Here is a 27,492-nt window from a genome sequence, read left to right as displayed (position 1 = left end):
ACCTGGACATTACATTATTCCTGGATATAAAACATGCAATACTTGAATTTAATAAAAAAGCCTACAGACCAACCTTTTGAAAACTATATTTTATTGTATGTACAAAAGCTCAGCACTTCAGTAGAAAATTGTCACTTCATTTCCAATAAGTAATGCTGGTTAGTGTTCTGCATCATGGGCAAAACAGCAGCAGTTCAAAAACAGTTTCTCTCCCCTGTGGAGCACAATTCCTGACTGCTGGAGCATGAGCAGGAGTTCTGAGCAGCAGGAAGGCTGTGCAGCACCACTGCCACGTACCAGGGATGCACAAGGCCAGCTCCTGTACCTGCCCTTTCACTCCCTGCTCCTGCTTTCACCAGGACAGAGCTGTGAGACCAAAAAATACCAAAAGAATGACACTAACTAGGACTAATAAAATAATTACAAATTCTCAAAACTCAGATTTCTATTTCAGTATCATTTCTAGCAAATGTTTGCTTCTATTTATGTTCAAGTCAAATTCCTTTGGTACAGAGAATACTCCTCTGATGGTCATAAATAGATTTCATAATAGAAAACATTCTTTTTGTACTGAACTGTGTATACTTACACAAACCCCAAAACAGTAGTGTAGGGGGCTCCATCTGGAAGCCAGACTCTAGCTTGGTGGAGAGACTTAAGGGTGTCTCTAACCTCAAGTACTGGCTACAGCAGATAAACATGAGCCATCACAACACTACAAGGCATTTCTCTAACAAGATACAAAACTACCAATTTAGGCTACTATGAAAACTAATCAGGCAAAAATGTTTCCATTACTTAATTTCACAGAGTATGTTCATTGTCCTTACTAAGTGAAATTAAAGAAAGGAACAGTATACACAGCAAAAAAAACCCAACTATTTTAGACTACACATTCAGTTATAAAAGTCAATGTTGTTTCAAGGCAGTAGGTTTTTTATTTACACTTGAATGACCTGTGAGTATCCCTTTAAGTGCAATTCGAAGTCCAGGGTATCATTTTGGATGCTTAACCAAAACCAAGTTCAGACACTTAAAACCTGGGAGAAATCAATGTGTCCTGATAACTCTGCCCAACCTCAGAGCACTGCTAACCTGGCCACTCATTGCATCGTGACTTTGAAAATCCTCAGTCCAAAAGCAGAGATTTACATGAATATTCTGTGGAACTCACCTAAGCTATGTTTTCCCTTTGAACACATGCACTGCCAAACACATCAGCCAAAGGAGTGTCCCTGGCTGTGCAAACCAGAAAAGGCAGCAGAGGGAGGGTTTGTCAGAGGCAGGCAGGCACAGGCATTTCCTAAGGACATGGTAACCAGGGTCCATGGGATGCAGCTGGCACTTTCTCCAAAACACACAAGGTGCCCCACCCAGCAAGGACTTGCCAGTTCCTAAATAAGGGGGAATTACTAAGCAGTAAGAGGTATAAATCTGCTTGTTCACTAACTTACCATCAATACCCACACCTAAAACATTTTTTCCCCCAAAGCTGGTGTCACTGACTTCCACAAACAGCATCCTATAGTCCTGTGGATCACATGTACCAATAATCACATCCAAGCCCCCTCCCCAGCTTTCAGTGCTCGCTGCTGAGCTGTGATTTGCTGTAAGCTTGCTGCAGGAACCGGGCAGAAATGCACTTGGGAAGGTTCTAACCAGGATTCAGCTCAAGACCTGAGCACCTCCTTGTCACTGCTGCTTCTTGGGCAGAACACGGGTCCTGGCCACCAGGATGGGGACAGCGGAGAGCAGCATCAGGAGCAGGGCCCAGAGCGGGCGGTAGAAGAGCCAGCCCACGGAGATGGTCAGCAGGGACAGCGAGCTGGCCACACACACTGCAAACACCTTCAGGCCAACGTTAACCAGGTCCCTCACAACTGGAAACCAGTCCACTGCAGGGAGAATCAAACATGGCATGAAGCAGTTGGCAAGATGACAGTTTAAAAAGAAGTCTGATTCATGCCTAGGATGTGCACCCGAACAGCTGCAATCTTAAGACAGACTCAAACTACTTATCAAGAGCACTGGATTTATCAAGGCATTTCAGCAGAGCATCATCAACACATCTGATCATTAAGCAACAGCTAAACATATAAGGCAATGCTATCCTCATCTCTTCACATAGGAAGTAATCCAAAATGAGGTCTGAAGATTTGTCCAAGGCTTGAGAGGCAGAGGAGACAGACAACCCTGCAGCTATTGAACAAATCGAGGGCAACTGATACAAGCTGCTAGCACAAGAATTCCTTCTGGCAATAATAAATCTTAGAGCAGCATGTATATGGATAAATAAATCAGAAAAAATAAGGTTCACAGCTACAAAGTGAATTATATCTTTGATGTCTGAAGTTTATGCAAGTTTGAGGCACTGTCCTGTTTTTCTGGTTTTACTCCAGCATTTTCTATATTAAAAGAATAAACAAAAACTTTTTTTGCTGTTTGTTTACAATAGTGTAGAATAACCAGACACAAAAACGTATTTCAATGCAACTGCTGATTAGGACCTGTTGGGGGGGACCAGCTGTGTGTGGGTGCAGAAAGTATTTGTACTGCAGCACCTTGAGTTAGATTTGAAAGAATCAGCCCAACATGTGCTTCAGCTTTTTATTTTGGTAAGCACTGGGCTGGGATCTTCTGAGACTGGTAAAAGATATTTGTGTGGGGTTTTGGTAATGTTCACAAAGCAACCACTTGGTTTTGTGGTCCTGTTTACCTACAGTGACTTTTCAGATCAAATAAAATCTGAGTTCAGATTTCTCCTGATCTCCAAATGAATTAACTCCCTAGAGGTTACAATCTTGTTCCTAGATCATTCTACCTGTCTGTGAAAAACTTACCTAATGTGTAAAAGATCCTGGTCATCAGGCTGATGCCCACAAACATTGAGAGCCAGCCAGCTGCACGGAGGGCCCAGGTCTTTATGGTGTTACTCTCCTGCTCCTTCTGAAACACCTCCTGAAAGCAAACACCATCACATGCAGCCTGGTTCTTGTTGTTTTTCAAGATCCTCTTAATTCCAGTACATTATGAGCCAAGCAGAGCCAAGAGCATTTTAGGAGCACAATTTCTCTTGCAGAAAATACATTGCAGCTCATTCTGCAAGTTCTGTGCAGTATGGCAGTACACTGCAATAGACTGAACAGTGCAGCATGGGGGAAACTGGCACTTTTCATAATTAAAACAACCTAAAAAGCACCATTCAACACTACCCACAGGCAGAAAGCACCCAGGTTTTGCTGCAATTGGACACATTCTCCTTCCTGTGGAAAATAAGACACTAATAGGTAACTGTCATAAAGAAGGAAGAGTCTGACTTCACTCTGAAGGAAGAAAGAATAGGCAATATCCACTGATGGCTGAGGGAAAGGCGTGTGAAAGAGAGCAAGCTGGATGCAGGGAAAAAATCTAAAAAGGTATGTGTGCATTTCATCAGGCAAAGCAAAGCATCTCTTTGCATGAATTCTGATTAAGAGTCTTTTCAAAACGGATTGTGTGACCCTCTGTCTCAACAAAATGTTCACATGAAGATGGCTGGGACATCAGAAAGCACTAAATGGTAAGAGATGTGTAAGACTGATTGATTATTTGCACATACAAGTACTCAATGCATTATTTATTTGTAACCAGTTCATTTTCAATGAAACTAAATTCTGTCTAATGAAGATTTGGAGCTTACAGCAGAGGGCTGATTCTACTGCTACTCTTTCAAGTCAGAACAAAGGCTTTCCAACTGTTTTTGGGAGCACCTGTAAACTCCTGACATCTGCTTTTCTTTGCAGCAGGGCATGGAACAATCATTCACGGAAACAAACCTACTAAAAGAAGTAAATGAATCACCAAATTGCTGGAGCATGCAGGATTTATTGAAGCATAATGCTCTGCCTGAAGGTTCTTTCTCGGCCAGAATAATAATAAACACTTCAAACAAGCTTAAACTCCTGTTATTAGGAGCTGAAGAGAGAATAACTCTAATGGTTTATTTAATTAAACCCTGATTTTTACTATTTTTACATGTGACCTGTTCAAAAGCATGTGCTTGCATGTGTAAGTGGGAAACAATCAAGGAGCAAATAAAAAGAAAATGAGAGGGCACAGAAACAATCTTTAAAGAAAACAGCCAGAATGTGCAGAAACCTGGAAGCAAACACAGGCTACAACCTGCTGTCCAAGAAAGAGACAGAAAAGCCAATGTTTATATGAGTATCTCCTCCTCTGGAGCAGGTCTGAAGGAGACTAAGAGCTTCATCTTCTGCTGCTTCTGCACTACCACCTCAAGTTTTAACCCCTCACTAGAAGAGTGTGGTATCTCACCTCCACAGAGAGGTCCCCAGGGTACAGAATCTCCAGAACATCTCCAGACTTGGTATGATATGGAACCAGCTGATCACCTCGCTGCCGAGCAATCACAGTCACCTTGGAAGAGAGGGAAAAATATTTCCTGGTTTCTGAGTTGGAAAGAGAGTTGCAAAATACAGAAACAGCTGAAGACTCACCCTATCAGCAGAGCCCAAATGGGGATCATCTCCACTCAGACCTGCATAGAAGAAAGAGACACGAAGGTCTCCCACCTACAAACAAGAGAAGATTGGAAGTCAAGAAAGATTGTTTTACAAAGGGGAATCACAGGAGAGACAACTCAGCACAGGAATATCCTTTATTTATCAACACTTTTTCCGAACATTTATGTCACACAAGAGATAGCCAGAATTATTTCCAAGCTGTCCTTTTTTCAGGGCTAGCTGGCACTGAAACATGAGAGCTCAAATGGTTTTTTGTAATATCCCCTCTGATTAAGCTGCAGGAGCACATGATATGCTTTGTTCATCCCTCATCATTCCATCTTTTGGCAAAACAGGGCAGGCAGCACAATGTGACAACAAGCTGTACTCCTCAATACAGCAATGCAGAGGTGGAACCCACCTCCCATAACCATCCCTTTCCAGCTAAAAGCACAGCAGACTCAAGAAAACAGAGAATAAAGGAGTGGACTGGAAGCTTTCTGCAAGAGAAGCACTCATTCCCTAGGGCTGCACTAAGGGAGTCATCCTATGTGATGGTCTGCACTCCATTTTCTATCCATTTCAACAGAAATGAGACATGCCCTAATTCCTTTTTCACACACAGGTAATCACTGCTTTAGTTTATCTTTCCTATCTTACTTCTGGACGCCTGGGGTTGTCACTGTGATAGAAATAATCTTCTCTTCGGGTAACATCAGCATGGGGATCCTCCAGGTGTGACAAGCTCAGCTGCTTGAAATCATCAATTTTATCCACGAGACCTAAGCAGAACAAAGCATCAAGCTGAGGCTCAGTGTCTAACCTAGAATGGCCAATTTGCTGGCTGGCTTCCTGATTATCACTTGACATGACAGCTATTGTGGAAAGAACCAAAGTCCACTGCTGATGCAACAGCAGAAACAAAGCCAGTACAAAACAACCCTTACCCTTGGAAAGAACAAAGCTGCCAACCTGGACGTTGGGAGAAACAGCAGTGAAAGACTCCACAGCCATGGCACTGAGGAACAGAGAGTCCCCGATTAGTCTCAGAATTATGATCAAACTCTTGATTTGCAGTATGTAATATATAGAACAGAAAAGGTACTGTGGCAAACATCAGGAGAAACTCAAAGAGCTAAATGACTGTCATGATGTGAAAACAAATCCATCAAGAGACTGTCTAGACTGCATACTGCTGGAGCCATTAAAATAAGTTAAAGCATCACTCTTGGAGCTGCTCTAATTTCTTTATGCCTTCATTCTCTCAACTACCCAAAGAGCAGCAGTTTCCATCTACTGCACTCTGTTATGAAATCAGTCATTTAGCTTTCATACTTGATCAGATCCAGTGACAGAGTTCAGGGGGACTGTGCCAAATGGTACCTCACCTCGGGTTTTTGTGTCCAATTTCTCGATCAAAGTTTCTGCTGTTCACAACTTCTGATTTCCACTCTGTATCTAAACAGAATGACAAGAAGGTTGAGTAAAGGCCACTCAGATCTCAATCACTGAAGACACCTCTCAATCATTTAGTTCTAGGTTACACTTCTAGTAATACTGTTGACATCAATGCCTGTCATAGTCTGTACTGATACATAGATCCCTCCTCCTAGCATGTTAGCAAGGAATGGCACGTGAAAAAAGGTATTTTTGGGTAACAAAGGTATTTTTGGGATAAAATTGTAACTCAACTTTGCTCATCTTTTTTGTTGGCATCTTCCATGATCAGGCTTTGATGCCTGGCTCTGCTCTTTGGGAATAAGCTGGTTTTGTGATAACAAGGAGCAGGGAGCAAAGGGAGAGAAGTCTGGAGTGAACCTGAGCCCAGGAAAGGTTGAGTCCAAATGTGTTTTGCCAATACCCAAGTCAGTAATTAAATATTTATTTTTATTGACAATAAAATTCCCCTAAGGAGAGTCTGTTTTGCCCATAATGGTAATTGGAAAGCCATCTCCCTATATTTCTTTCAACCTGTCCTTCACTCCTGCAATTTCTTGCCCAGTCCTTCTGAGGTGAGAGTAATCAAGCAGCTGTGTGGGTCTATGGCTGGCATACATAGACATTTATGGGACAGAATCCATCAGTCTTGAGAGGACAGTTGATTTTTTTAGATTGCTTTTCTTTTTGTTCCCTATCACTGTGAGCCTGTTTTTCATGGCTCACAACCACCAGCTTTGCCCCTTATGTACCTCCATGGCACAGGGTCCCCATGCTTCACTCAGCTGAGTAGTTTTATATGATCACACCCAGAAACTGCTGCACTCCCACATCACACATCCATGTGCTTTGATCAGAGATAAATGAGGCACAGAGACCAATCTCCAAACACACAATGACTCAGAGTGCTTTTCTGCCACTGGGTAGATCAGAATAACGCACTCAGTTCTGCTCCTGCCAAAAAAGCATTTGGCATAAGCCACAGGGCATATCAGAAGGTACTGGTGATTTTCACTGGCCGGTGTCAACATCTAAACAGGTTCTCAACAGGCTCCCTTGCAGGCTGGAGCTAGCCTGCTTTTCCCTGTCTGTTCTCTTTTGCTCACAGCTGACATATTCCCGATTATTCCATGTCTGAAGTGTAATCTCAGGTGTAGCTTCAAACATATTCCCATCTCTGGTCATTGAGGGCCTTATGGGCCCTATTTCTGAAGCATCCTATCCCTGGATGTTCCTCTGAACTTTTAGGGGTTTCAAAACAAGACTCAGATTTTCTGTAGCCCTTGCTTGCTGACAACACATTTCCTTTCACCTCAGTTGCTTCAGGAAAGTGAGGTTCTGTCATTTGTTTAGGAAAGAGAATTTTTGCTTATTTCTTCACATTCCTTTCTTTCCCAAGAAGAAAATAAAGGTTTTACAACAAAAATCAAAATACACACACACAAAAGTTCATAGTTACATGCTTAAAAGGAAAGTGACTTCCTGTTGATCAACTTACTGTATGAATACTTTGTCTCTTTCTTAATCTCACCATCCTCCTCATATTCCCTGCAGAGAAAAAGGGCTGGGATGAGAACCAAAACAGTGCACACACACCCCTGCTCAGGGCAGAATACACTTCACCAGTGAAATGCACAGACAGATCTCTGGCAACACAGACTTATCTTTATACATAACCTAACTCTTCTCTGAACTACCTGTTCTGAAGACAGAGATTTTTCTGTACCAGGAGAAAACTGTACACAAATGCTCAACAGCCACAACCTTTTTATTCCCACATTTTGAACAAGAAGGTGTCAACTAGATTGATGAGGAACAACCAGAATTAAATACAGCGAGATAAGCTGGCCAAATCAAGTCTCTAACAGATGCTGCACCATAAGCATGCTAAAACTTTTATTTTTCACACCTTCACTACCTCTGACCTTTTTTTTTATATGACATGAAAGACATTCGGAACATAAATTCTGCACAGTCACACCTACATAATACATACTACCATCAGTGGAATATTAGCAATAGCAAGAAGGTTTTCCCTATTTGGGTTGCAACTATTAGCGGAGCAGTTAAAATCTCTCAAGGAAATTAAAGTGATTCTCTAAAGGAAAAAAAAATCCAGGAGCTCTAGAATTCTCTGGCTATGAAGAGGGTTTTTTATTTGGTTTTTATTTTTCCCTTTGGTATAAGGAAAGAAAAAAAAATGTGATAGGATACTGGTAACACAACAGCCTCATAAACTACTTTTAAAGATTACTTTCACTTACTTGGAATCTTCATATTCAACCCACTGGTACATTTCCACGTTACGCTTAAGTTTGACAGCTTGGATGGAGAGCCCATAGCTGGGGTCAAACAAAGGCTGTGCAAAATTAAAGAAAATGCAAGTCAGTCTAAATGCTGTACCTCACAACCTCAAACACTGTACTTTTACTACTGAACCTATTTACATATCTCACTGTTACTATTTACATATCTCACTGTTACTATTTACATATCTCACAGCTAGCACTATCTCACACACATGTGAACACAGTATAAATATTATGAAAGACAAAAAGGAATGTCTTTGGCAAATCTGACCTGAAGAATCATAGTCAAAAGTTATTGTCATAGTGAAGAATGAAACTAGAACTGCTGACTATGGGTTTACAGGTTTCAGTGTTTAAACCAGGAGATTCTGTTTTGCTGGAAGGTGCTGTGTTACCTTCTGCAATGTGGGTGGACCATGGAAAATGTCACCACTACTGAAAAGTGAAAACTTGCAGAGCTCCTGTGCTGCAAGAGCCTGAAGACTTAACAATATCATGAACACACAACAGGTTCCCTATACAAATGGCAATTGAAATTATCCACAAAAGGCAGCTTGAGGGTAAACACAGCTAGAGCTGGCATTGGCTTGAAGAGGGAGTGCAAGGCCATTCAGCATCTCCCTGATTCCAGGCCAAGAACCAGAGCTTGAGTAGTAGCTGCCAATGCATAGAGGAGGGGAAAAGCCATGTGTCTTTTCCTGGATATCAAACAAAACTTTATTGGCAAAGACTTTTCCTTCCCTCCAAGCTTGAAATACTCCTATCTTCAAGATACTATTTTATTTACCTTGGATGTACTCAGAGCTCCAGCCAAGTGCACCAGTCTCCCCTCATTCTGCTGAGAGATGCTGTGGATGCTGTCAAGAGGGACCACAAGAGAAAGCCCTTCATCAAGAGACTTGGCTGTCCTTAAAGCTCGTCCCTGCAATGAAGAAAACAGAAATCAACTTGTGGAGAATCAACATCGCAGCAGCATTCTGTGAACAAGGTTAGCAGACAAGTGAACTGATGACCACAAGGAATGCTTGTATATTCAGCCCAAGGCATATTTTGGAAACACACTCGTGCTTCTCCATTCTCTGTCTGAGCCAGTTTGGGGCAGTACTTCTCAGCCAGGCAGCAGGACCATTAACATCAACTAAGCTTCTAAAACAGACCCAAATTCTTCCTACATGGGTCCAAACTTACTGCTCTGCACCTCTTACCTTGTTCATCATTCCTGAATAACTGCAAAAATGATACAAATTACAGTTCATTTTCCACACACCTATATTGATTCCTTGGCAGGTTTCCCTGCCTCACCATCATATCCTGATGTGCTTTTTTTCTGCGAAGTCATCAAAATTTGGAATAATTATTTTTCCTCTTGTAGAGGTATGAAAAGAAGTCTCTAAGTGAAAATCCACAGAATTCTGCTCTCCACTCCAAAACTGCCAAAACAAGTATGTTTTTAATGGTAGGGTGTTAAGATTCCTGGCTTACTTTTTTTTAAATTGTATCTAAAACCAAGAAATAATACTGAGAAAAAAACAAATAAATAACTACTCCAATTTTGCAACATGGGGTATGAATTTCTTTAAAGTAATTATAACACCACTAGAAATGATGACCTTTTGTTATCTCAAGAAAAAAGAGGGCTGGCTCATGCAACCCTCTTACCACAGGCTGTTTCATCATCAGTTTACAAGCTTTGGATCTTATCTCTCATCACACACTGCTACTATCTCTACTCTACCTAGTTCCAGAGAAATACTGTGGCCTGTGATTTCACTTTTCTGTTATATCCTGAGCATAAGCACCAGGTCCCCAGACCAAACCTCCTCTTCTCATGGGTCAAGTAATAATGCTGTGCACAAACACTGACAGTACTGCACTTACTTCATTGGTAAAAAGAACATAGAAAGCCAGAAGAAATGTCACAAGTCCAATCAACATGCCTCCAGAGGTCTCACTGAGCCGCTCCAGGAACCCTGGTTTGGGCTCACTTGTGACTTTAACATGCTCTTTTCTGCTGCTGCCTGGGTCAGAGAACTGTTGAAAAGAAACCAAAAGTGCAATATTGGTGTGAAAGGGGAAAGCATTCTGTTTCAAAACAAGTCTTCTAGCTTTGTTAGCACTGCTGCCCTACAGCACAGAACCTCTTGCCTTGGACCAGAACTTTCCCACACTTATTAAATGCCTTATCACACTTTTGATACCAGAAACACATTCAATAAATAAAACGCCAGCCTGATAGAAAAAAAAAAAAACAACTAACTTCTATTATAGTGGTTCTACATGTTCAAGCTTTCTTCGGTCTGCCTCCAGGCTTCTGTATTTGGAGTCCACACCCTGCATTCAGGCCATGGCAAAATGAGTAATAGCCCTGAATTCCTGACCAGCTAAAACACTGCTATAAATAACAAATTATGATTCACCTCACCAATAAAAAAAGTGCCTCCACAGTCTAAAATAATTATATCCAGGGTAACAATAACTCAAAACAAGGCACGGGGCTAACATGAGAGCCCAGGGGTTTATCTGCGCATATGCGGCTTGTGGGGAGTTACCAAACCCAACTTCAGCACGCACACAGCCAAGGCAGGGCATGGCACTTCTCTGTGTACGGAAAATCACGCTACAAAAAGCCCGTGTTCATAGAGGAGACAGAGAAGCCCTGCAATTTTTTTTTTCGAATAAAGGGAGAGAGTCCACTGGGGCACACACGCGCGGGGTTTTCTCTCTCTCGGTTTCGAAGGGCACAGCTTTCATCCTACACTCCCAGCCGCCCCTTGCCTTCTTCATCTCGTCATCGCCTGAGGTACTCGGAAGGTAGATAGAGCCTTCCCGAACCGCCTTACACATATCCCCCCACCTTGAACCTACTGTTTCACCCCAAAGTTCAGGAACTCAGGCTTTACAGACCCACTTTCTGTGTCAGGAACCAAGCTGTCTCAGCTCGGCAACCAACCTGCTGCCCAAAGTCAGTAGACATTAAGACCCATTTCAAAGACATTGACACCCACACCTTCACCCATCGAATTATCAGCAAAGCCATTAGCACACATCGTCCCTCTCATCTAGCTCATTTGGAGATGCCTGGCGGGCTGCGACCGGCACAGGGCCCTGGCCGCAGCCCGGGCACTTCGGGGGCGACCGGGCCAAGCCGGGCGGACGCCGCACGGAGCGCGGAGCAGCGGCGGGATCGGAGCGAGCAGCACTTACATTCCTCGACATCCTGAGCCTCTCACGCCCCCGGGAACCACAACTCAAAGACCGCCAGAGCCGCGCACCGCCAGCCTCGCCCTCATCCGCCTCAGGGCTCCCCCGCCCCCGAGCCGCTCCCCGCCCGCAGCGGCGCACGCCGGGACGCGTAGTTCCCGCCTCGGCGGGGAAGCCCTTCCTTCCTCCTTCCCTTCCCGCCTCCCTGTCTCTCCGCCCTGCGGCTGGGCGCGGGGCAGGCGGGAGCTGTAGTGCAGCGGGGCCGGGCCTGGCGGAGCCCCGCGGCCGGCAGGAGGTGCGTCAGCGACCGCCTCAGGGCCGGGAAGGCGCTTCCGGAGGCGGGAGGTCGCGGCGTGGAGCGGCGGTGCGGCGCTGCCCGAGCGGTGCTGGCGGGACGGCAGGAGCGGAGCGGCGGGGCCCGTGTGCGGCGCGCTGCGGAGGAAGGCACCGGCCGGCTTCGCCATGTCCTACTGCAGGCAGGAAGGTGCGCCCGAGTGTCCTCCCAATGTCACCCCGCCGGGCGGGCTCGCCGTGAGGCGGCCAGGGGTGGGTGCGCCGCGGGGTGACCGCCCGCTCCCCGTGAAGGCAAGGCGCAGCCGGAGTAGAGAGGAGGCGCGGCAGCCGCCCGCGGTCCCTGTGTGGCGGCGGCAGCGCTGCCTCGCCTCCCGCCACGACCTTTCTCCTCACGGAGGGCGGGAGGCGCGGCGGGGCCATGAGGCGGCAGCGCGGTCCCGGGCGTGTGGGGACGGCGGGGCCCTGCGGCGGGCCCGGAGCGGCCGGAGGTGCCCCAGGGACCGTGTGTGGCCGCGGAGCGGCTGAGGGGTGCGGGCAGGGCAGCTCCCGGCCGCGGAGAGCCTGCTGCCTGCAGGGGTTACATTTATCCCAGCCGAGCTGAGTGGCCAGAGGTGTGGGGTTTTGCCTCTTTAAGGTCGATGGACAGGGTGGTAGACTGCGAGCTTTTTTATATCTGTATCATGTTGTACAGGTGGTGGTATTTATGAGGCTTGACCACCTCTTTAAGTGGGAGATGTGTAGGTAAATGCCTATAGCTACATATATATATATAAAGGTCCTTGCTCTCTTAAGTCATGCAAAGTGGCTGAATGTAAAGTTTCAGGCTGGGAAAAAAGCGCCAATAGTTCTAAATGCCATTGATAAGTTACAAACTTGGCCACAGACAGAACCGTGTTGAGGTGGTCCTAGCGTGTGGATCTCTTTTATGCTTTATGTTGTGCTTTGTTTAATTTTGTAAGATCTGTAAGTTGCCTTATGCAACCCTACAAAATTGCAGTGACGGGGTTAGAGTTCATGTGTTTCTAGCTCCTTTCATATAATAAATGACCGAACATTCCACATTGTAAAGTTTGCTGGAGTACAGTGCAGAGTTGTCAGAAGACTGTTTCCGTTTGTTAAAAGGTGTTAGATTTATCTGTTTTTCAGACGTTTTTAAATGCATGGTTAGTGAGCAAGGTTAAGTTACTGAACATCTGCTGGCTGAGGTCACACTGAGGGGCCAGGAGATTTAATTTCTAATATGTCAAGTTACTGTAGTGGCCTGTATGAATTTGGAGAATTCTTGGGGAATTTACCATTTTTTCCACACTCAGAGTGTGTGTTAGAGCTTTGCAGGGTTGTTAGAAAACTAAAACTAATGAAGTTTCCAGCCAAACCTCCCCCAACCTTGGTATGGAATGTTTTAGTTAAATCAAGAGCAGGAAATTTGCTCTGTTGGATTTCCATCCCTTGTAATGTTCACAGCACCTTTCCGTGTAGTTAGTTCTATATGGTGACAGTTATCCTGTTTTTAATTCAGATGATTAGTGTAAAATATTACACTAGTCTTTAGCAAAAAGCACTATTATTAATAAGTTCCTGTGGAACGCTTTATTGCTATTTATTATAGTTTCTCTTCCACTTTTTTTTTAATTCTAAACCCGTCACCTGTGTTAGTCCTGGTGTTGGAGTAATTTGAGTTTGTTTTGAAACAGCTTTTTAACTTAGCAGTTTAGTGAACTGTACTGTTTATTATAGGACATTGCTATGAAAATTGGAGCTTTAGAATAACAGAATTTCAGTGTGTATGTGTTCCTCTGAACTAGTAACTGTTCTCATTAGAGGTGATTGTTAAGTACAACAGTTCATTCTCAATATTATTGAATCACATTGAAAAATCTCATTACCTTTTGGTGTACAGCAGTTTTGTAAATTACTCTTTTCTGTCTCAGATTTCTCTGAACTATTGCCTCTTGTCTCCTCCATGGCAGGAAAAGACAAAATAATATTTGCAACCAAGGAGGACCATGAGACTCCGAGCAGTGCTGAGCTGGTTGCAGATGACCCAGATGACCCTTATGAAGAGCAAGGTCAGTAGTGAGGAGAAGAACAGAAGTAAGGGGTGTTACATCATACAGAAATCCAACAGAAAACAAACCCTGCATGAATTAGAAAAACTTAAGCATATTTAAAGACTGAGGACAGCTGGTAATGCAGTAAATACCCAAACTCTTGGCAGTTTTAACTGCCAGGTTAGGACATCACTAATCACACATTTTCTTCCAGTATTTATTTTTCTACTTGTAATGATTTTTCTTAGTGCCCTATTCAAATAAACAGTTGATGGCTTTTAGTTTTGATTAGTGGCCAGAGATATGCAGGGATACCTTTTCCTTTTATTAATAAAGTTAGAGCCTAATCAAGTGAAAATTATGATCGTTTTCCCTCTGTTTTAAGTAACAGCAGGCAATTTTCAGAGAAGCTGGAGTGAGTTACATATCATTGTCATTGATGTGAGTTGCTCACCTGCCTGTGAGCAGCTGAAATTGCCTAATATGGCAATCTCTGAATATCTTATTTACTATCAAGTGATATCTGGCTAATCTATACTATACTGCTATATAATCCATATCTTTAAGTGCCACATGATGGGTAAGTTAAAATTATTGAGTTTTCAACCATAATCATTGTGCCATGTTCGTGAAGATTACAGTTCTTGTACAAAGTATATCAAACCTGCAAATAGAGATTCATGAGAGCAGAATACTTCTGAGACCAAGACTTAGAATATTCTGGTTGTATATTTTAAATAATGGGTAAATGAAATATACTTCCAATCATGATGATTTAATACATTTTGCCCTGAGTTAATTATTATCATGAAAATGCGAGTTTAGGTTAATTTTTTTCTAATTGCCTCTATGTTTACAGATCTTTTGGTCTCTTCGCTTTGTGTGAAGGGATTTCATTGGTTTCAGCTCAACTGAAGCTGAAGTAAATTCTTCAGACTCTTTGAAACTTAGTTAGAAAGTTATGCTTTCTAAAATGTCTCAGAGACCTTTAGAGGGCAGCATTTAAGCAGTTTAGCAGCTGGAGCACACAGGCTCTCACTGCTAGCTGATATGGCAAGTAGTGTAATTTGAACCACACCTTCCTATGTCATTAAAATTAAATTTTTTCGTACATAGATTTGTGTTGAAATGTTACTTCATTTATCTGCGTATTTTGGCTTCATTACATCTCTATGTAGTCAGTTATATATCCAAAATTTTTTCTCACTTGCATTGGTAAGTCTGTTGATGACCTGGTGTGACATACATTTGGGTAATAAACTAGTCAAAATTAAAAGAACCACTTTATTTTTGTTTAAATGCCATATCAGTTTATTGCTCTTATGTGTGTTTTGCTGGACATGGAAAGGCTGTGGTGACAAGGAGAGGTGATGAGGTTTGTTTCCTAGCAGTCCTACATTTACATAATGTTAGGTCACTTTCTTCTTCAGCACTAGATCAGAGAAGAGAGGGGGAAAGCCAGGAGCTTTTATGTCACCTTACAGTGACAGTGTGTGTCTGTGGGATTCAAAATGAGAAACTATAAACTATGTTTAAGAACTGTCAGTAAGTTTGGGTGGGGATTTCTTGTGGTGTGATTTGTTTTTGTTAGTTGAGTTTTCTTCTTAGTATGTGGTGAATTACTGCCGTGTTTTTAAGTCTGAAAAAGCACAAAAGCACTTGAATGACCCAGGGCTACAGTGCATTGATCAGAAGAGAGAAAATGGACATATCACAGAATGTAGCAGTAGGGAGTGAAGCTTATGGGCAGGGAAGACATGGGTAAAATGGTTTGGAATATGTTGAAATGCTAAAGCTCCGGCTTGCATGGCTTTTATTTAAAAGAAAATTGGGAAGAGTTTTGCTGTACCTAATGTAACATGCAGGCTTCTCTAATTTAGCTTCTGCTTGGAATAGAAGACTTGGTTTCCAGTGTTGTATAGTTAACTGTAAGGGCTCTTTTCATCTTTTCTGCTCTGCCAAAGAGACCAGTCATATCTGGGAAAGAATAGATTTATATGGCTTTATATGGCTTTATATAGACCTGCCATAATCTGCATTGTTTTCTAATACACCTGAAACTTGTGTTTGAGGTTTTGTTTTGTTATAGGGCCCTTTTTCATACTTGAGATAAACATCTAGTTTGGTATTTGGTAATTTTTGATACTTCTTATTTTGTCCCAGACATTAACAGTCTTTGAGCAGTCTACTTGAATCAGTAGATTGGTCAGGAAAACTTGTGTTTAGTTTCCCTTAGAGTAAAAACCAGTTGTGTACTGCTCTTATTTCTGTCAATATTTTGTTGTTGTTGTATCAGCTGGGCGATTTTGGTAGGCAAAATGTAAATGACTCACTTTAACGTAAAAACATTGAAAGAAAAAAGCCATGGGAAATGGAAAGGCAGACAAACTGGAGTAAGTTCAGGTTAGGATTTCATACTGCAGTGAAGATCACAGTTCACTGTCTGTGCTTTTTGACAGCTGTGGCTGATGGAAACAAATTAAGAATTCATTTGCAGTGGTTTTGAAATAATATTGTTACTGTAAAGCATCTTTCTAGTCCTATGTGTTGCAGATGGTGGAATTTAAACATGAAAGATTCCTGGTTTTTACTGACATCTTGGCTGCCTTCAGTTCGAATAATTTTTTATTTTACTAAGCTTATATGGAGAAGGCAATGATGAGTTTTATGCATGCAAAGTGGTTTTTATTAGTGTTACAGCTGTGAGGGGAAAGTTGGATAGAAGTACTTATGGAATTGGACCTCAAACACAGATTGTTGCTGGTCTTTCCCTTCAGTTTTTCCAGACTTGTTCCTGTCATCTTATTTTATAAACAGTTTTAAAGTGGTTTCTAGACGTTCTTGTAAGAAAGAACTTGATGAATGATCAGATGTACAGGACTGTTTCTGTGACTAATGATGGCCCTTTCAATCCTGCTTCCTGTCATCTTACACTGTGAATCCCTGGCAGATAAACTTGTTATTGGATGTGTTTGTCGTGTTACAGGGAAGAAACTCTTCTCAGAACAGCAGTGGGACTTCATCCCAGCGAGTCCAAAGACAAGTGTTGACACAGATGCAGGTGGACCTGCCTTTGCCCATGACAGGAGCAGCTTCCATGAGCCAGGAGGCTTTAGGTTGTGAGATGTCAGCAATCAACTGCTCACACAAGTCTTGATCTGCAGTGATCTAAGCACTGTTATTTTTTCTTCCACGAGTGCAGGTTCGAGTAGATTGTGACTTACTGGATCAGTGAGGTTCAGGCTGCATTTGAAAGAAGTTTGAATTCAATTTTAGTTAAAAATAGTAATCCTTTCTATTGCAGGCTTGCAACTCAGGAAGAGCAATGGATGAAATCTGTTTCCGATTTAATTGTGTTCTAAGCTTGCTGGTGGATTTACTCATTGATGTGTGAATTCTGCTGTGATTATGAATGAGGAAATGCTTGCTTTAGTCATCTGTATTTTTGTTTTGTTTTTCTAAAGCATGGTTTCTGTGCACAGAACTTCTGAAACTGGTGCTATTTCAGTGATAAAATAGGTGTAGGTCAGTGATCTTGTGATACTATAGAATGTGTTGATTATGGGATAACTCACAGTAAGATTTGCATGTTTGCATGGGAGTGAAATAAATGTTTGGAACTTTGTTAATCCACAGGACAAAGACAAGATATAAGTTTACTGAGTTCTGTGGCAGTATTTTCGGTAATGTCAAGTTGTATCACATCTTAAATCAATTTCATGTTTGAGTCAGAATTAATTCAACTTTTTTGTCTGCCAGTGGTATTTTCATACCCCCTTTCTGAAGGGAAGGTGCTTAAATTTAAGGTTTATGCACATGCTGTCAGCTTCTGCAGAAACTCAGCATGGAGATGAAGTTAGAAAAGTCTGCTAAAGAGGAGGAGAGCAAATTGTTCAAGTGGAGAAGAAACCAGCTTGGATCATAGCATAGTAGTTCTCTTGCTCTTCACAGATGAACATGCTTGTGCATGTTCATACCAGTAGAGAAAGGAAATGGAGATGCATTCATTGCCTTAGAGAAATGCATTAGAGACTCTAGAAGCTCACAGGACCAAGTCTGTTATATTGAATTTCTAAAATCAGAGGAAAGGAGTTCTTCAACTTGCTCTTTGACCTTCTTTGTATAAATCAGTTGCCATCTAGAAGAACATATGCCCTTAAATCTTCACCTTGCCAGTCCACCAGAGAAGTATTTCTGTCAGCACTTTAACTGTTCCAGAGCAGAGGTTTACAGCTGTTCCAGTTTAGAGTCAGAAGTGACACTTAACTCCTTTCAGTTGTGTTCTAAAGTACAATTTGGTTTCTGGCAGCCAGACAGGCAGGCTTGCTCTCAGGCTTGCTGTTCCTTGTGTTCTGTGGCACATGACTTAATCTTTACAAATACACTGGTTTTTGTTTTTGCAATTCTGGTCTTCCAGTTGAAATTTGAAGGGGGAAAGTTGTGAGTTATTATTTCAGAGCTTATTTCAAACAAGAAGAAAAAGGCAGCCATTCAATTTGATTTAAAAGATTACTAGTCTTAATACTGGATTTGAATGTCTTGATATTTGTATGGAATGATTTTAATGCTTGCTGGTTCCCCTGACAGTCTGGCAAATCGATTGACTTGACTTCCATCTGTTTTGCAGTTCCTTAGAATATTCTCGGTGGTCTGTAGTCCAGGGAGAAGGACTTAATTCAGAGATGGATAGAGAACTAATCTCACTTGTGCCCATTAAAGGATTATACAGATCAGAGGGAGAAACAGACTGGCTGGGAAGTGAAAGGTGTTTATCAGCCTTGAAGCTACAGAACTAAGATAGCATTATAAGTGCTGGAGTCCACACCTGCAGCCCAGCAGCTGTCGCTGAGTGAAATCAATGTTTGGAAGGTGCATTAACTTTTCTTCTCTCTTGTTTGTTCAGGATTGATATTGCCCAATGGAGATATCAATTGGAATTGCCCATGTCTGGGTGGAATGGCTAGTGGTCCCTGTGGGGAGCAGTTCAAGTCAGCCTTTTCTTGTTTCCACTATAGCTCAGAAGAAATAAAGGGATCAGACTGTGTGGACCAATTCCGTGCCATGCAGGAATGCATGCAAAAATACCCAGATCTTTACCCTCAAGAGGATGAAAATGATGAGAAGTCCAGCAAAGATTTGGAAGCTGCCTCTATGGAGGCCTCTGCTGCCAAAGAGGAGGAAGGATCCAGCTAATGAAGATGCAAGGAGGCTGTCGTCTCCATTTCTCATTTTCAGAGACATGGACTTCTGCACTGTGTCTGTCTTCTGAGTAGTGAGGAAATGTTTCACCATATTCTGTGCACTGTATCATAATAAATAATTTATTCCTGAAGGAGAAATCTCAGAGCTTCAGCCTTGCAGATGAATACTGCAAAAAGAGTGAGTGTGTGTATGTACTGTGTAACCTGGTTTTGGACACAGTTAAAACTTTAACAGCTGTTCTTTACCCTCAAGTTTTCCTTGAGTTGTGACTTGAATAATGTCTTGAAGTACATAGCTTTCAACTAAAATTCCACTGGCACACCAGGTCTATCTTCATTTCAGTATGTTCTGATCAGTAGCTGCTTTTTATTTAATGTGTTCTGTTCTGTCAATAGAAATTACATTAAATGATTGTTTTTCCTTTAAGATTTCTTTTTTCCAAAGTGATGCAAGACATTGAAAATAGTCTAGATCTAAAATTTCTAAAATAATTTCAAAGGGTCTTACTAGATTATGGTTGCATTTTACTACTGGCATCAGATCAGGACTGCCAGGAAAACGTTGAAATGCATATCTTTGATTTCATTTACTTACTGTGATGCCTTTTGCATTTTTAAAAATGGTGTGTTGTACAGCTGATGATTAAGATGAATGAAAAGAATGTTGGTCTCTGGCTTTATTTTTGCTCTGAAAATACAGCTCTTGGGTTCCTTTGGTTATTACCTTCTCCTTCAAGGTATGGATGGGCACTTGTAAAATACTTTGAGATACAATAAATTGTTACCTGGTGTAATGATCTCAAAACAGATACTGTGACTTAAGTGCATATTAAAAAGAAAATACTTTTTACCCTCACTGGAAGCTCCTGTGTCTTTGTGGTGTTTTGTTTGGTTGATTTTTGGTTAACACTGATTGGATTTGAGAACTGTTCTGTGCTGTAAGCAGATCTCAAATGAATTTGTGGCTTGTGAAGATCGGTTGCTCCAGCTTGTCAGATTTTTATTCTTGTCTTATTCTTTTCTCCCCAGCCCAGGCAGGAAGGCATAAAAAACCTAAAGCTTTTTCAGTAGCTGTAGTAGACTGGACCATGAACCAGCAAATAAACATGAACAGCTATTAAAATATTTGAAAATTACTTAAAAGGTACAAATAATTTAATAGTTCAATATTGTTTAATAGCTGTAGATAAGCTATACTCCATTGTTTGTCTTTCTGAGCAAAAGATAGGCTGTGAGATTATTTTTTTTTCAAATGAGATTGTGGCTGTGGCTTTTGTTTGGTTTTTTTTCTCTCCTTGTGTTGGCTACCTCACCCAAAGCATAAAAGGTTGTAGTGTCAGTAATGCAGCCACAAAGTCCAGCAGTGTTTAAACATTTGCCTTTCTCTGTGGGCAGCACCCTGGAGTGCTCAGCAGCATTAATTCCATATAGCACTTTCATGTCTTGCTTGCATAAGTGAATTCGGTGCCACTGATTTTTCTGAATGTTTGAGGGGAATTTTTGTCGAGTTTTACAGTTTCTTTGAGGTGTTTGTGTTTCAGTGCAGCTGTTGGATCCTCAGAAAAAAGTTTGTGGGCAGTTAAGTGGCTGACAACTACTTTGTTCTGAGGGCAGTGATAGCAGGGACTGTGCATGCTGCTTTCCAAAGAAACAAAGTGAGACAGAACTTCTCAGTGTGGCGCTTTCAGGCATAAGAAGCCAAGTGCCAAGTTAACCTGAGTAAACGGGCACAAAAGCAGCAGAGATAATCTTTGGCACTTAGGCAGTAGATGAACACTGGGCACCAAATTAGAAAAAAATCACATGCACCTAAGCTTCTGGTTGTTCAAATGGAAATCTAGTGCACTCTCTGTGAGGAAGCAAGAACTGTTCGTCAAGGGGTGCTCTGTTCTAGCAAGTTGCCTCTTCTTTTTTGCTGTGCTTTTCTTTCCCACATTGCCTTTGTGCTCTAAAGTGTTTGGATTTATCCTCTGCAACTGTATTTGTGGCCTATTAGAGAATCTTGGCCTGCAGTGGGTAGGGACGTGCACCTAATACTGACAGAGGGACTTGGGGCATAATCTGACACTTTTGAAGGTGTGTTCAGGATGGATTTGCTGCTTTCTGACTGTTGTGGCTTGGTAACCTGTTGTGCTACATCCAGTTCAAATATGAAGTATGTATAAGGATCTTAGACCAAAAACTGTGAAAAGCACCGTGTAATGTGTTTGAAGTGTTTTGAGAAAGGAAGTCATAGCTTTAATCCTAAATAGTTCTTTGTGGAATTTTTTTTTTTTGCTATATAAACTGATGCAGTTGTGAATGCATAGACAATGTAACTCCTTGTTTCTGTTTCCCAGCATTTGCTTAATTTGATTTTCCTCCTATAGTTACATGCCCTAATTTTAAATCTAAAATCAATCAGTGGTTATTTTAATATATAATAAAGATGATAAAATGATCCTTGGCAATATGTGACAAGCTTGTGAAATAAACAGATGGTAAGTTGCATTTTTATTGTGTGAATACAAAACTTAGAGCTGCAAATTTCTTGTTTTAATATGTTTCTTATTTTATATATATATTTTATAAATAATATCTTAGTTTTCTGTCTGCCATCACTGAGCTACTGGTTCTTGGACAGAGAGTAGTAGATTCAAATGTGTTTGTGCAATTTTGTTTATAGAGTAATTTCATACTGATTTTATGTTATCAGGTGCTTATGTCAAGTCATAGGCACTGCTCTGTCAAGTCACAAGTAGTCCTTGGGGGATAATTAAAGCTTTCATTATGAAAAAATTGCTCATTAATTCTGTGCCTTTAGTTGATCTTTCGCCTGTAAAAGCTGATGTGCTGAGCATGATTAAATGTTTATAAAAGTTCAGCTAAAAGAATCTGTTAACAATACATGAAGCACTTCTAGATGTATTAGAATATATCTTTCCAATCCAAGTTACTTAGCCAGTTACATGTAGATAGAATTCCAGTTGCATTTGCTCTGTTTAGTTTTTTGAATAAAAAGACACAGTTATAATTGTATACACCCTACAGACCTACCCAAAATGCTCCCTTGTACCATATTGCTGTGTAACACTCCAGATTTTCAGTTTTAACCATTCTGCAGTTTTTGCACACCCTTGTCCTTCTGGTGCAGTGATGATACAATCTCTGTTTCTGGAAGCTGGGTGGACTGTTGTCAGCTGGCTGCAATTCCTGCATGATGCAGGCCACAAATTCATAGATAACCTGTGATAACTTGCTTGTTAGGGTGGGATTGTTCCTGCAATCCACTTAAACTTGAATCAGTGGTGCATGTGTTACATATCCTGATGTGGATAAAGATTGCCTCTAAAACTTTAGCTGATCCTTTAACAGAACATAGATTCTAAAATGTAAAAAATACTGGAAAATAGTTAGACAAAATTGCATTTTCAGAATTAAAAGTTACTCAGTAGTTTTTTCTGCTGTTCTCTGCAGTACAGCCTGAGGATATTGCAGAGACCTGACTTCAGTTTGTATATAGTAACTTTCCTAGAGGTATGGCCTTGCTTCAGGTGCAAAAATAACTTTTTTTTCCCTTTCTCCCTGCAAAAGGAATGATGAACAAAATGGTGGCTAGAAGGAGACGTTTATCTTGCAGGCCATTGTAGGAATCACTAGATCTGGGGATCTGGCAGGGCTGTTTTGGAAACAAGATCTATATCCTGAGCAGTTCTGACTGAGAGTGTCCTTGTTAACCTGACAGCAATGGCTCCTGTTTATCTGAGGCACTGATCTGATCACACGTCAATGAACCTACTTATTCCTAGGGAAGTAAAAAAAAGGAATTTGTGTGCTTCTAGACTCTTGTTTTACCTCATTAAAATTCTATCAGTGTTAGTGTGGGACAGTGTAGAGAAGCTACCAGCAGTTTGTAATTTATTCTTAGTCGGCTCTCTTCACTGGACATGATTTCATTTTGTTGAACAGGAACCTGTCTGCAGTTGTTTTTCAACTGCTTTTAACCCCTCTGGAGCTGATGTTTTGTTGGTGATGGTGGAGCTGAGAGAAGACACGCACAACAGAGGAAGAGTAGAGCAGTGCAGCAATGATTATAGCACCAATGTTTGTTTCTTAAAATGGCTTATTGTAAATCAGTATTGATGATCTGTGAGCAGAACGCTCAGGAAGGCCAAAACAAGGAGCACAGGAGGATTTGTGGTCATTCCACAGTCCAGATTAACCCAGATGACGCAACAATGATGTGAAGGGTAGGTGGATGTAGGATTTGTTGTACCCTGAGTGACAGGTCCAGTTATTTGTTTCTGAATGTTACAAGATCCTTACAGCTCCTAAGAAAGTTAAAGCATTTCCTCACAGTGCATTCATTCCCTTCATAGGATGCTGTGTGGAAAACGGGTGTTTGATTTCTTAATCTGTGGTTCCAAGATGTATTTCTACTAGCAGTAGCTAGTAATGCTAGTAAATGAACGTGTCAAAAAATAACTTTTACTGACAGAGAAGAACTATGCAGATGTTTACCCTCCTCACAAAACCACCAGTCTGGCACAAAAACAATAGAGGTGTTTGCTTTAATATGGTGCTGACTATAAACCAACATGGAATATCCTCATTGTCATTAAATAAGATCCCCTACAGGTGAAATGGCCTCTGTTGAAAAGCACATTTCTTAGGTTAATTGTAAACCTACACTTGAATTTCGTTTCTTGTGAGAGGCCCTTTGAGATCAGACTGTAAATTCATGTACAGGTCTTTATTGATATTTGAAAGAGAACTAGTTAATCTTTTTATTGTGAGGCAATTTCTGGAGACAGGAAAGAAAGCAGTTGCTGGGCTCCTAATTTCATAAGGCTGACATTTCAAATTCTGTCAAATGCCTTGGTTAAAAAGTGTTTTATTGCATTAATTAAATAGCTTGTTGGAGATGCCACATTGTTGGATACCAGTTTAGGTAACAACAAATAAATTATGAAATGAAAGGGGGAAAGCAGTGGAGGAAGGGAAATTTCCTGAAAAGGAGGGAGGAGGAAACACTAGAAACACTGTTTATATCCTGTTGAGAAACAAATTGGAGCTTTTTTCTTTCCTAAAGATCTGCCTGTCATCCATTTCCAAACGAGCTGAGGATATTTCTGCTGTTCAATCAAGGTGAAATTCAAAGTAAAATAGCAGTAAATAGAATGGAAGAGGCTGAATTTTTACATTCTCATTGGTAAAGAGAACAAAACAATGGCTTAAGTTGTAGGCTAGACTTCTGTTGTTCTGCGTTAGTATTAGGGTTTCTTGGTGTCCCAGTTACCAGTCAGACAGTGCTCAATGAAAACATCTCTTCCCTAGGAGCATTAAAAGTTAGACATGGAATTGAAACATGCAAAAGTAGCATGTGTGCTTCTCTTTCTCTGTAACTCCCTGAAAGAACATAGATTGATTCCTTGTGATTTTTGCTTAGTTGAAGAGAGAGTGCTCCAACCAACTTCATTTGTTTGTGAGTCCTCAAATGGGGGACACACATCTCAAACTTCAATTTCCTCAATATTCTGTGTTAGGGAAGGATTTAAGTAGCTATCTCTTGATTACTATAGGGTAAAATTGATTTAGAAATAATGCTTCTGCAAAGCAGAACTAATTTTACCTGAAGTGCAGATGTTACCACTCCTGTACTTTTGCAGAAGGAGAAATGATCCTCAGGCACTATGGGAAGGAAGCAGAGCTTCAGCATCTTACCCTGAAGTGTGACCAAGAGAAATAAAGCACAATGAAAGCACTAAGTGCAGTCGAAGGCCGGTGGTCTTGAGCACAGTTGGAACAGCCAGGTTGCTCTCCCAGAACTACAGCTTACCTCATGTGATACATGCTCCAGCCAATCCATTTATCTCCTGTTTCTGCTTTGTGGCTTTTGTAGTGTCACAATTTCAACATTAGAGCAGCTGCTAGTTCCTCACACTTTGGCTTTTTCCTATAATTAAGGCTTATTTGCAGTTATTGCTGTGAAACCTTTGTGGTGTTGCAGACTAAGTACTACAGCACAGAGCTGGATTTGGGATGGAGTTTGAGCCAAGGTGGTTTCTGCAGCAGAGCTCAGCACTAAGCATTGATGATACATGATGCACATCTCTAAAGGACACTGCCCCAAGATAAGCCACATGTTTGTTTCTGTAGGCAGTGGGATAATATTGGCTTCTAGAAAGCAGCCATTATATTGGCATAATTGCAGTCTGATGGTAAATCAGTTTGAGCTCTCTTATATGCTTATTTAGGATTATGCCACTTGTAAAGCTGAAAGAAATTGCTGCCTTTTAGTGGTCACTTATAAATAAAATTACACTTCAGTAATGAATGTATTATGAAAGCAGTTTATGCATATTAATATCAGACTGACCTGAAGTATGGAAACACTAGTCCATATCTTTAGTTTTGCCTTGTAAAATTATTCTGGCTGGAATCAGGCTCAAGTGAAGAACTGACTTGTGATCTACATATGATGCACTAGGTAATTCTGTAGTATAAGGCTGTGCATTTTTGAAAAAAAGTAGTCATGTCCCAAGTTTCCTGTCTAAGCACATGTAAGGAGGGATAGCAAGTCTGCTTTCCTTGCTTCAGCTAGGAGCATGTTGAATGGGAATGCTTGAACTAACTACAACTTTCACTGCAGTGTTACTAAAAGGCAAAGTCCAGCACTGTAATTTCTGAAGCAGAAATTATTTGCATCCAGTTCTGAGAATATCTGATACTTGTTTTCCCAAATATGCCTTCCAGGGTTTCACCAGGCTGTTCATGTTCACGAGGAGTTTGCCAGTCCTAGAGTCCTCCTGGCCTGCTATGAGATAGTCAGTACCTAGTTAAAACAAAGAAGAAAAAAAGAAAAAGGGAAAACCCTTAGTTAGCAAATGGAATAAGAAAGAACCAAACCAGAATTTCTCTATTTCATATGGATCTGGTATACAGCACCTTTGCCAATTTCATCCAGCTTATGCATGTGCCATCTTATGTGTATAAATCCATGAGCATCCTGTCACTGCTGGCTCCTGGGCACACAGATTCACTGGTGTCAGGGTTGTGCTCAGGGATTACAGCCACAAATTGATTTCATTCCATTGAGGCTCTGCACACAGATCTGCTGGGATGTGGCAGCTGCTGCTCATGCCTTTGCCCCCCTCCTGCCTTTACCACCCTCCTTGAGCACTGTGAGCTGGAAAGCAAACATGCTTTGGTAGGGGTGAATCAAAGGATGCTGCCCCAGAAAGGCTGATCACAGATCTTCCTAAGCACTGTTTACAGGGGAAGCAAAACCCCCAGTGAGGATTTTGTCCTTACCAGGATTGAGAATGGGACATGTGCAGCCTCTGTTGGTCCAGGATTCTGGGTAAATGCTTCTGTTGCTCCGGGCAATTTTCACCTTGCCTGATTTCAGGACTTTCTTCACTTTCACCACAACTTCTGCATGGGTCCCTTTGTCATGAGCAGACAGGATTCTTGCTTTTATTACTGCCGAAAAACATATCCAAATAGACACCAACAATGAATTTCTAAATGAATTTTGGTTAATGCTGCTAAAAGGTAGAAGTTTAAGACCTTGAAAGAAGACATGAAAAATCCCCTAAAGTGCAGTTGTACAGAAAGTACAGTGCTTGTCCACTTCACTGATGGATCTTTTAAATAAATCTAGGGAATAAAAACTGGATTTTTCTTTATAAGTAGTTAACTAATCCTTTCACCATGTTATTTAGCAACTATTTTTAATGGGCTGATGTCAAAATACTTGGAAATTCTAGGAAAGCGCTTGTATGTATATAAAAGGAAAGGTGAAAAACCCCAACCAGCAGCTGCCAGTCTGATTTCAAGCACTGATTCTATACTTTATATTTCCAGTTAGAAAACGTTAGTGGTTTGCTTTAACACTGGCCTCTCAAAAATTCTGTCCTGTGAGAAGGGACTGTCTACAGGAAGGAAGTCAAGAATTTTCCTATCAGGCATGTCACATGACTAAAACTCCATGATTGCACAACAAACCAGAACTACTTTTGGTTTGTGGTCCAACACCTGGTTGTCATGATAAATTTCTGCTCCTTTTAATTTAGTATGATCCCATAACTTTTTGGCATGACAGGCTCATGTAGATCAGCCCCTCAAGCAGGCTTTGTTGTCTCCTGCCACAAGAACATCAAACCTCTGGATGCCAGAGCTTTCCTTTCTTGCTTCATGTGATGGCATGAACCAGGTGTTCATAAACAACAGTTTTAAATACATTCTTGGTAAATGAGTATGGCTCTTGGAACCTGCAAAATGACTGCAAAAGCAAGGACATTTCCGATGTGAGGTTTTTTTATCATTTTTTCATGATGTAGAGCCCAATCATTCCACTGAATATTATTCTAGCAACCCTTGTGCTGTAAGAGGTAAATTAACTGGGTGGGAAGGAGACACTACAGAGCTTTGCATGAAAAATGCTTTTAAGTTCAGATCAGAAGTTGGACATGTCACTAGCCAAAAAGGCAGAAGAAATCCTCCCTCTCAGGAC

At 41.3% G+C, this 27,492-nt stretch overlaps 3 protein-coding genes across 3 annotated transcripts in view; 1 reads left to right on the top strand and 2 right to left on the bottom strand.

The window, feature by feature from the left end:
- Positions 1-80: 80 nt before the first annotated feature.
- On the bottom strand, positions 81-11,749 carry TMEM43 (transmembrane protein 43). Its single transcript, XM_030956840.1, has 12 exons — positions 11,453-11,749; positions 10,127-10,279; positions 9,036-9,170; positions 8,204-8,298; positions 7,438-7,487; positions 5,891-5,960; positions 5,450-5,520; positions 5,163-5,284; positions 4,497-4,571; positions 4,315-4,416; positions 2,841-2,958; positions 81-1,895 (listed from the first exon to the last, which is right to left on the bottom strand). Exons 1-12 carry the CDS (start codon positions 11,462-11,464, stop codon positions 1,693-1,695), a joined length of 1,206 nt encoding a protein of 401 aa, XP_030812700.1. The 5' UTR covers positions 11,465-11,749; the 3' UTR covers positions 81-1,692.
- On the top strand, positions 11,563-19,851 carry CHCHD4 (coiled-coil-helix-coiled-coil-helix domain containing 4). The gene is made up of 3 exons (XM_030956841.1): positions 11,563-11,933; positions 13,714-13,812; positions 18,698-19,851. The coding sequence occupies exons 1-3, from the start codon at positions 11,912-11,914 to the stop codon at positions 18,985-18,987; spliced, it is 411 nt and encodes a 136-aa protein (XP_030812701.1). The 5' UTR covers positions 11,563-11,911; the 3' UTR covers positions 18,988-19,851.
- A 3,861-nt stretch (positions 19,852-23,712) lies between these two features.
- LOC115908445 (netrin-4-like) overlaps positions 23,713-27,492 on the bottom strand; it is a 45,186-nt gene continuing 41,406 nt past the window's right edge. Inside the window, exons 9-10 of the mRNA XM_030957010.1 lie at positions 26,289-26,459; positions 23,713-25,809 (exon numbers count right to left, since the gene is read on the bottom strand). Of these exons, the coding sequence (XP_030812870.1) occupies positions 25,673-25,809; positions 26,289-26,459 (308 nt within the window). The 3' untranslated portion in view covers positions 23,713-25,672. The remainder of the gene's footprint in view (positions 25,810-26,288; positions 26,460-27,492) is intronic.

Source organism: Camarhynchus parvulus, chromosome 12 (assembly GCF_901933205.1).
Source record: "Camarhynchus parvulus chromosome 12, STF_HiC, whole genome shotgun sequence".
Lineage (NCBI taxonomy): Eukaryota > Metazoa > Chordata > Aves > Passeriformes > Thraupidae > Camarhynchus > Camarhynchus parvulus.
This window is presented reverse-complemented; position numbering and strand designations above follow the sequence as displayed.

Excerpts from the sequence above, each read along its gene's own strand:
- TMEM43 (XM_030956840.1), bottom strand. Across the intron at positions 8,299-9,035 it reads GAGCTCTGAGTACATCCAAG|CCTTTGTTTGACCCCAGCTA; the intron begins GTAAATAAAATA and ends AATTTTGCACAG. Across the intron at positions 4,572-5,162 it reads ACAACCCCAGGCGTCCAGAA|GTGGGAGACCTTCGTGTCTC; the intron begins GTAAGATAGGAA and ends TCTTGTTTGTAG.
- CHCHD4 (XM_030956841.1), top strand. The coding sequence starts at position 11,912 with ATGTCCTACTGCAGGCAGGAAG. Across the intron at positions 11,934-13,713 it reads GTCCTACTGCAGGCAGGAAG|GAAAAGACAAAATAATATTT; the intron begins GTGCGCCCGAGT and ends CCTCCATGGCAG. Across the intron at positions 13,813-18,697 it reads TGACCCTTATGAAGAGCAAG|GATTGATATTGCCCAATGGA; the intron begins GTCAGTAGTGAG and ends TTGTTTGTTCAG.